The following is a 10383-nucleotide window of genomic DNA, read 5'->3' as shown; positions in this document are numbered from 1 at the left end:
AGCTCCATCAGGGCTAGCCTGAAGAAGAAGAGCCCTCCCTCCGGTCCATCCGCCTTGGTCCGGGCCTCAGAAGGAGAGAAGAATGCTGAACCGGATCCCCTCCCCCCTCACCATTCCTTTCTCCTTTTGTGTCGTGTCTTTTTAGATTGTAGGCCTGAGGGTAGGGAACTGTCTATTATTCCCTCTGTTGTAAGCCGCCCAGATTCCCAGTGATTGGTCAGCATATAAATAAATCCTATTATTGTTGTTGTTGTTGTTATTTTATTATTATTTTGGACATGCTCCAATTTCTCCTTGATCAGTATCTATTTCTTTCAAGCTGAGACTGCAATCCTACACAACACTACATATGGACAAAAGTAGTATTGACTTTAAGTCTGTGTAATAGTCTTCAGGATTTGAACTACAGTTGTGTATCATTATGAAACTGTAAAAGAAGGTGCAGTTCAGTCTCATATTTTTTCAGATGAGTATTTGCTTGTGAAATAATCAGCATGGTATAGTGCTTTGGGTATTGGATTAGGACGCAGGAGACCAGGGTTTGAATCCCTGCTCAGTCATGGAAACCCATTGGATGGGCTTAGACAAGTCTCACACTTCAGACTCAGAGGAAGGCAATGGTAAACCTTCTCTGAACATAAATTGGAGATGACTCGAAGGCATACAACAACCAATTTGCTTGAGAGCTCAAAATGCCAAGAAATGCTTAGTTGAAAATAAGCAAGCAAGGAAAAACCAAACAAAATGAGTCAGTCTAGCTAGATATAAATGTAATTGAATTCAGATACACAAGCCTAAAAATGAGGGAAAAAATCACTCTGCCTTAAATTGGTTGATACAGAGCACCCATTTGAAGAGGGAGGGAGAGATCCTTCCCAGCTGCATGCCAGGAATATGTATCCTAAGCTATGCTTCAGGGTTCATGTTACTGCTGGACTTGCCAATTTTTTTTAGTTTCCTGTTATGTTCACAGATGTCACTATAGAATCCTGATTACCTTTCAGAAGTGGCATAGAAGACTGTCTCTGCTGAGAAAGGGCTCTTTTCTCTAGCATTCATTGTTCCATTCCTGCATTGATCTTCAAGTGCAATAAGTTTATGTTAGTGTACCTAACCCCTAACATTCATCTTCACTTGGACCTTTTCTTTGTGCCTTCTCATCTCCCCTCTAATAATAGAGAAAGCTCTCTGGTTGTAGCTTGATTTGAGAGTTATTCTCAGGTTGATCATCTGGATTGTGATTTTCTTTGGATTGCTAACACAGCCTCTAGATTATGCTGTTGTTATTTCTAGCTTTCATATAGTCATAGAATCTTAGAGTTGGAAGGGACCAGAAGGCCCATCTAATCCAATCCCCTGCCATACAGGAACTACACAACTAAAGCATTCTTAAGAGATGGCCATCTGAGCTCCAGTTAAAGAAGTCTGAAAATGGGAAGTCCATCACCCTGTGAGACAGCCTATTCCATTATCACACAACTTTTACAGTAAAGTTTTCCCCCCTAATGTTTAGGTGGAATCTCTTTTCCTGTTGCTTGCATCCATTGTTCCGTGTCCTATTCTCTGAACCTTCAAATATTTGAACAGGTCTATCATTATCACTTCTTCATGATGGTTTTTAACCTTATAGAGGTTCAGATGAAATTTTTATTATTATTATTATTATTATTATTATTAACCTTTATTTATAAAGCGCTGTAAATTTACACAGCGCTGTACATACAGTCTTTTTAATTAGACGGTACCCTGCCCTCAGGCTTACAATCTCACAGTTGATTTGTTTTGTGAATAATAAAAAATATGTGGCAGCTTCAGAATGTTAAAATGTAAATTAGGATAAGCAGGGGTTTTGGTGAAAGTTGCTGACACTTTCTAAATAGCACTTTTTGTATGTGCCACCACCTAGCTAGCATTTTTTAATTTGGATCATGTTTGTTATATAAGCAGTTCATTAATGACATTGTTCCTCTCATTTTGACTCTCATAGGCAACCAATTAAAGATGTGCTTCCTTGTGCCTGAAATACCTTTTGCTTCCTCAGATGTTGCCTAGATGTAGCTGAAACTCATCTGCTATATTAAATGAGAAAGACCCCCAGCTGTGTTCCTTTGCTCCACATTTCAGACATCTCCCTACACCTGTAGGACTCAAGTGCCTTGCAAGACTATATCATTTAATATAGCCTTGCATGCCAACAAAAAGTATTGAGATTTGTTTTCTGCTAATTTTTAAATCTGGCTTTCTTTTGTCATTGTGTCATTGAGGCTTCTAAGATGGTAGAGATAGGTGTAAGAGTTTGTGTGAGAGAGGGAGAAAAAAAGCACAGAGCAGTCATTCTGATAAAAGCATCTAACTCAATAACAGAAGGAATTCATCCACATGATGGAGGTTTAATTGGGCCCTTACTAACTTTTTAAAAATGGGATCATCTTCCACTATTTCCTGGAGTGAGTTCTTGAATCTGACTAGTACATCAAGGACAAACTGCAAAGGCATTTAGGAGTGATGTTACTACCCCATCACTGTGAAGTTCCTTTCTTTCCAAAGAACTTCTTGAGGGTTCAGTGCAAGGCTTTTAGTAGCCAGGTGCATGCTTTGCAAGCAAGTGACTCGGGCATCTCCACAAGAGCCTGAGAAATATCCTTGCCTTCATTTATGGCGAAACATCCTTAGTGTAGACAACACTGAATTAGATGACTTCAACACTTGAGTTAAATGACGCCATATAAAGCCAACCAATTTTTCTTTATTCTTTCTGCTACTCCTGTTTTTGTTGTTATGTCTGGTTTGTGATTGACTAGATTCAGCTTTCTGTTTCACAATATTCTAACTGTCATAGTGTTGACACTAGTGTCTCACATTATCTGATTATTACTTGACCAAGTTGACTTATTTTAGCCCTGCTCAGCTGCTGAATCATGGCAATATCTATGACTTCAACACAGTTTTTATTTATGTCATTTTCTCCCACCATGTGAGCACCAGCTTAGGTCAGTCATAATAATAGTAATAATGATACTACCCCCAATATTAGTTATTTAGTTATTTAGTTATTTTATCCTGCCTTTCTCCAAAAAGGGACCTAAGGGGTCTCACAATATAAAAACACATTAAAACAACATTTTAAAAAACAATTAAAACAGTAAAAGTTATGAATTTTAAACAATCGGTATGATGCTAACGCTGATGAGGGTGATAAGTACAACAGTGATAGGCATGTTCTGGAGCCATGAGGGCCATACAATTCAATTTATAAGTAGACAGCTGTCTGAAATGGCTGGCATTTTGGCAGAATGGATCTGTCACATTTCTCCACAATTTGTACACAATTTAAAGTTGTTTTGAGGTTGAGGTCCTGAAGGGGATTTTTCTTCCCTCTGTAACTCTAGGAGTGATTAGAAGACCAGGCATAGTTAATCAAGAATTCAACTTATTTAGAGACAGAACTGCATTTCTTTCTCCCACCCTGACATACCAGGATTTGAACAAAATGGGAGCCTTAAACCATGGATTTACACACTCTAATTTGTCAAGGTTGCCAGGTCACTACTGCAGAATGGATGGGTTGGGAAAATTCCACCAAATTAACAAATTCAATACCAGTTTTAACTATAGGTTAGACAAGTAGTCCCCAAACTGTGCCCTTTAAGAGATTTTGGACTACAACTCCCAGAAGCCTCAGCCATGTTGGCCAATAGTCTGGGAATCTGGGAGCTGAAGTCCAAAATCCCTTAAAGAGCACAGTTTGGGGACCACTGGGTTAGACATTAGTTGGCTATGTACAACTTTCTTAAAGTAAAGAACCCAGGGCCGGCTTGTCCATATAGGCCAGCTAGGCAGCTGCCTATGGGAGCCAACCTCTAGGGGGCGCCAGAGAGAGAGAAAGAGTGGCTGGAGCCAGAGGATCATAGAATCAGGCAAGCAGAGCAGCCAGCAGCACTGCCAGCCTCCGAATGGCAGGAAGAGAGAGCTGCTTGCTGAGGCTGGAAGGAGGGAAGACGTTTACTGTGCTCTGCAACTCCTGGGCTGCATCCACACTGGAGAATTAATCCAGTTTGGCACTGCTTTAACTCTTTCTGGCTCAAGGCTATGGAATTCTAGGAGTTGGAGTTTGTTGTGCAGTCCAGAGCACCTCCTTCCTTCCTTCCTTCCTTCCTTCTCTCTATCTTCTTTCCTTCCCCCTTCTTTCCTTCTCTCCTTTTCCTTCTTTCCTTCTTTCTTTCCTCCTGTCCCTGCCTCCCCCTTCCTTCCTTCTTTCCTTCCTTCCTTCTTTCCTACCTTCCTCCTTTCTTCCCCCCATATTCTTTCCCTCCCTCCCTCTTCTCTTCCTTCCTTCCTCTCTCCGTCTCTTTCTTGCCAAAAGAGAGACTTTCAGGGAATGCTTGCCATGTCCTTTTCCTGAGGCTGAGAAAGTGTGACTCTCCCAAAGTCACCCAGTGGGTTTCCATGGCCCCATTTCTCCCTCCCTCCCCCCATAACTCCTTCCTCCTTCCCAGGCTTTGGCCCTATTCTTCCCTTCCCAATCACTTTTGCCTCCCTTCCCACTCAGTCACCTAGACCCCTTGTTGTTGTTGTTTGTTATTGTGTGTCCTCAAGTCCTTTCTGCCTCCTGGCCACCCCCTCTTAGGGTTTCCTTGGCAAGGTTTGTTCAGAGGGGGCTCGCCATGGTCTTCCTCTGAGGCTGAGAGAGTGTGACTCCCCAAAGTCACCCAGTGGGTTTCCATGGCCGAGCTGGGATTTGAACCCAGAGTCATAGTCCAATGCTCAAACAACTAGTCCACACTGGCTCCAACAATCCACTTTAAAAGCTTAGTCTTCTTCCCAGATGTCTTCACCGCAATAGAAGGCACTACAAAATGGAAGACATTTAAGAAAAAGGCAGGACAGGACTCAAGAAAAGCTCCAAACACTTCTAGAAATGTAAATGCATGCTTCTTAGTCATGCTCAAAATGGAGGATGTTTTAGAATACCTCCTGGACAGAAGTTTGGAATGGAGGACATGTGAAGATTTTTAGTTTTTAGGGGTCATAGATGGACCACTACTATCCCATAAATTCATGGGGATGGGATCCAGATTTTTCTACATCATTAGAATGAATAATGATTCCAGCTTGCAAAAGGAATATGTGTGCATTAGTCTCCATTCCAAATATCACAGCAGTAAATAAGTTTTTAACCTGTAAAAATCTAATTGGCTTTTTGACTAATTCTCAATACTGATGAAAGATTGGAACCTAACTTTTATGTCATGTTTAGCTTTAACAAACGAAACAGCAGAAATCAAGGAGTGAAAATAATTATGAGGAGCGACAGGGGTGCCAAAATATTTCTTGCCTAGGGTGGCAAAATATCTAGAGCCGGCCCTGAAAGAACCATTCCACAGTCTTTGCGATATAACCCGTTTCCCAGTACCTTTGTGTTACAGGGAACAAGATTTATCATGTAACCCTCATAGTGTCATCTTATTCTTTTGGAGGAAGACCAAGGCCATACAAAAGCATTTTGCTGAGCTAGCCCATGTGAACCTGTGTTAGTTTCCCCTTTAGTCCACCTCCCAAACAGCTTGTATTTTTCAAAAGAAAATGTACAGAAAATGTACTGCCCTTGGTATCTGCTGGGGTTTGGTTCCAGGACTGCTCTCCCCCTCCCCCTGTGGATACCAAAATCCGTGGATGTTCAAGCCTCATTATATACAGTAAAATGAGGTCTCTTAGATAAAATGGCAAAATCAGGGTTTGCTTTTTGGAATTTGTCTGTTTTTAAAATATTGTTTAGTTGTGGATGGTTGAATCTGTGGTTGCAGAATCCATGGATATCGAGGACCAACTGTACATGACTGAATGCCTTACAACCCAAGAATATCCTGGAGTAAATACCACTGTGTTCATTGTGGCCTGCTTCCGAGCATGCACAGGAGATCAGCTCTAGGGAAGGAATGATCAGTTATATTATGTTGCATATTGGTAATGTGGATTGTTTATTATTAAATGTGAACCTCATTTTGATATTGATCTGTTTCTAACCTGTAAAATTGCCACAGATGCACATATGTAGTCAAGAGCACCACTTATTTTAGAACACTGATTTGGAGCACTGATTTTATGTGTGTTTGTCATTAGTTCCATGTTTTATTTTAGTATCCTTGTCTGATCTTGATGAGGTCAAAATTCTTGGAGGACCAAGTCTCAGAAACTGGCCTTTATCTTGATACATTCTAAGGAAACATAGTTGAATTGGGTCAGAGTTGGCTAATATTTTTAGAGGAATTAGGATTCCTGTAGGCTTTGAAATCTGCCTTAATCTATTTTGTTAGTTAACATAATACACACTTAAAATTTTGTAATCCCCCCCCTTTTAGGGCAAAGTAATGAAAATGTGGATTTAAGTGTTGTTCTTTTACTTGCCTTTCAGCGGGGGTGACCCAAGAAGCCATTCAGACTGCTCCTGCTGCTCCTGAACAATTACCATCTGAAACCAAAGTTCAAGAAGAAGAGCATGATTTGCCTGATGATGATATCTCTGCAGGTATTTTTTTTAAAAATGTTCGAACATTTTAAATCTCAGGAAATTTGAACTATCTTTCTGTGGAATTAAATCCTAAATCCCATTTTGAATATGTATCAAGAGCAACAGTATATTTTCAGTTCTGTTTCATTTTATAAAATGCTTAATGTCCAGCAAGTAACTTCATACTTCTGAAACATGACACCTCCTTGTATTAGCTTTTTTCCTGCCCTAATATATACAGTACTTAGACTTCATTTGCTTTGAAGATGAACTCTGAGATGTTCATCAATGGTTTCACAAAAAAGTCAGTTTTGAGGAGAGATTAATATGTTAAATAGAATAATATGTTAAATATGAAACTGAAGGCTTTCATTACCGGCATCTATAGTTTTTAGTGGGTTTTTCAGGCTATGTGGCCACATTCTGGGAAGAATTTATTCCTCAACTTTCGCCTGTGTCTGTGGCTGGCATCTTCAGAGGCTGGTGACATAGAAGTGTGTGGAGTATATATACCTGTGAAAACCTTGTTTGGGAGGAAGTGGTTTACATGTTAATGGTAGAGGTTTGTGTGTTGTACTGTATTGAATGGCGCAGCCTGGAGGTGTGTTGTGGGGGGGATATGCAAGGGGGATTTGTGTCTATTTAATTGGTAATCCATTGTCTGCAAGGAAGCCCCTTGAGCCTGGGTGGTGTTCATTTGCTTGTGTTGAGTCTTGATTTTATTATTTATTTATTTATTTATTTATTTATGGTATTTATATCCTGCCCTTCAGCTCTAAAGGTTATCATTTATTATGGTGGTTATTGGGACTGGTAGCCAAACTTTGTTTACTTTCAACATTTCTTCTTTCCTGTCGATAATGTCCATGTGCTTGTGGATTTCAATGATAGTGCAAATCTAGTACACAAGAGCACCAAGCACGTAGATCTTTGGTGTTTCCTGCAAGTTCATTGACCAGGGAGCATTGAACAGGAAGCAGGTCTTGTAGGTCTTACAAGATGAGTAGGATTGTCACCAACAATATCTCTCCCTGTATAATGCCCATTACAACTTCACTAATTTTGTGTGTTTTTCTGCTTGAACTAGCATCACAAACATGTATCTATTCAGAATGGTAATGAAAATCATGGCATATTCATTTATTTCTATTTGGATATCTGTTTAAAGAAAGAAAATACATCTTTAACATTTTTCATATGTTAATACTTTCAGGTCCTGAGGTTTTAGTAATATACACATTTGTTAAAATTTAATTCATTTATAAAAAGAACTGATTGATCAGCCTAAAATCCTGTGAATGATTCTCACAATATCTCTGCATTCTGTTTTATTTTCCTTTACAAATTTTAACAATTGTCACCCACATTGATGGAATCCAAATAAAAAAATAAGAATACAGATGAATTAAAATAGAGGAATGTTAATAAATTAATTGTGATAAATTTGATATGAAAAGACTAAGCCTTCATTGTAGGGGAAATAATATGTTGCTACTATGACTACTCAAATTTAGCACTGTACTCTCAAAATGTATGCAGTTTCTATATCTATACATTAAGTGCTAGTATTTATTGATGAGATTCATAATATGAGTATGCCATGGTCCCCAGAAGTTGGTTACAATTATGCATCAAAACATTTAATTTATTGTTTTTTTTAAAAATCAAAGCAAATTATTTGCACATCATTCCTTTGGCAGGTAACTCTGTTTGGTGGGAGAATGAAGAGAATGGAAAAACATGCAAAATAATTAATGATGACTCCAGCCAGAAGCAATTGATTAAACAAAATCTTAGAAACTTCAGTTTTCAAGTGTTCCATTGAAAAATGAACTCGTAGTCCCCTTAATAATAAATAATAATAATAATAAAAGTTTTATTTTTATACCGCCCTTCTACAAATCAGGGCGGTGTACAACAAGGTCAACAGTACAATAAACACCAGCAAGCAGAATACACAGTTACAATATATAAACTACATCACAATAAAACCTAGACATATTAAAAACATTACAGCCTCATGCCCATCTAATACTGGCAGAGGGAAGGGGGGGGGGAGGTGAGTACACATTCTGGGGGGAAAATATTCAGGGGTAGGCTTGCTCGAATAAGTAGGTTTTCAACCCCTTCTTAAATTGAGGTAGGGAGATGGCTGCACGGAGCTCTATGGGCAGCGAGTTCCAGAGGCTGGTGGCCGAGGTCGTGAAGGCCCTCCTGGAAGTAGAAACTAACCTGGCCTCCGGAACTCTTAAAAGTTGCTGCCCAGATGATCTGAGGGTGCGGGGCGGATTATATGGGGAGAGGCGGTCCATCAGATACCCTGGGCCCAAGCCATTTAGGGCTTTAATACATTTTTTTCTTTTCTTCTCATTACTTCTTTTTAAAAATGATTGACTTTTGAATATGTAAACAATAGGAAAATCAGCAAGTATTTTATATTTTTGAATATAACTATTAACCTTTCTAAACTGATGCAGCTGTATGGCTTAATACTGTAGTCAGTGTCTTTAAGAACAGGTTAAGCCACTTTTGGTCAGTACAGCTGACCACATAATAGGAAAAAAGGTCAAATGTCACCAACATTGTTAAAAGCAGAGACTTTGGTACTATATCATAACTTCCTGTTGACAAGATTAACTACTCAAAAGCAATATGGTCATCTTTGCATATATTAGAGATCCTAGCCCTGCAGGGTTTGTTGTTTTTCCTCAAAACCTGAGACCATAAGAGCCAAGTACAAAAAGGCATATAATTAGAATCAAAGAATTCTGAGGATAGTAATTTATGTTTACAAATCAGATCTGATCACTCCTCATAATGGTTCTACACAAATTCCACTCCAGGTAACCCCAAGCTTTATTATTATTATTATTATTATTATTATTATTATTTCTTCAGCAGTATCATTTAGGGCAGAAGGAAAATCATTCTGCCTCAACAATTAATAATAATAATAAAATCTTTATTTATATTTCCAGCCTCTCCCCATGGATCAAGGCAGGAGCACAACAGCTAAAATTGGCATTACAATGCATAAATATCACAACTCACAATTTCATACAGATATTGATTACCGGTCAGTTATAAAACAATATAAAATTATTATTATAATCTATGTGCACATCATCCCTACGAGGTAAACATTTTCACGGTTCAATCTTAATAGATCAGGTGGGTATGCCCACCAGAAGAGATCCGTCTTAAGTAGTTTCTTAAAGGCATCTAGAGTGTTAATAAGACAGATCTCTTCCTGTTGGCCATTCCAGAGTCTTGGGGTAGCAGCAGTAAATGCTTTATCCAAAATTGATCTTAGGTGGGTTATAGACCGCCCATTTGGGGCAGGCTGTACCTTTCCCCAGTGTATCGGGGCCTCAGCTGCCAGAACGGCAGCCGCTGAGGCCCCGATCCGCCGCTTTTCAGGCTGCGGGGAAGCAGCAAAACGCCGCTTCCCCGCAGCCTGAAAAGGGGTGTCCCTGGGGCTTCAAGCCCCAAGGACACCCCGCGGCGGCAGGGAGAAGGAGAAAGGGGCCGCTTGGCTCCTTTCTCCATTGCTTCGCTGGGTGCAGCCGTCTGAAGGCTGCGGCCAGCAAAGCAAAGAGCCACCGCAAACCAGGAAGGAGCTCTGAAACGGAGCTCCTTCCTGGTCCACGGAAAGGGCGCCCTAGGCGCCCTGGCGCAGAGTGAGGACGTCACATCCACGCCGCCCCGTGTAGAGGCGGCGCGGCCGTGACGTCCTCATGACGGCGGCCGTCTGGAACGGCCACCGTCATTTTTTACGCGCAGAGCGCGTATTAGGGTTAGGGACGTGCGGAAGCACCGCACCTCTCTAACCCTAGTAAGCGCTCCGCGCGTACCTTCATGGCGGTTTATAACCC

General features: G+C 40.2%; 1 protein-coding gene across 3 annotated transcripts in view; it reads left to right on the top strand.

Annotated features, from left to right (window-relative positions):
• Positions 1 to 10383, top strand: part of WDR7 (WD repeat domain 7) — a 323814-nt gene that overhangs the window by 124264 nt on the left and 189167 nt on the right. For all 3 annotated transcript variants that reach the window (XM_042451351.1, XM_042451350.1, XM_042451352.1), the window contains one exon: positions 6413 to 6526. In XM_042451351.1, the coding sequence (XP_042307285.1) occupies positions 6413 to 6526 (114 nt within the window). The remainder of the gene's footprint in view (positions 1 to 6412; positions 6527 to 10383) is intronic.

The sequence above is a fragment of the Sceloporus undulatus genome, chromosome 2 (assembly GCF_019175285.1).
Source record: "Sceloporus undulatus isolate JIND9_A2432 ecotype Alabama chromosome 2, SceUnd_v1.1, whole genome shotgun sequence".
Taxonomy (NCBI): domain Eukaryota; kingdom Metazoa; phylum Chordata; class Lepidosauria; order Squamata; family Phrynosomatidae; genus Sceloporus; species Sceloporus undulatus.
The sequence above is the reverse complement of the archived record's forward strand: the minus strand, read 5'-3'. Positions and strand labels throughout refer to the sequence as shown.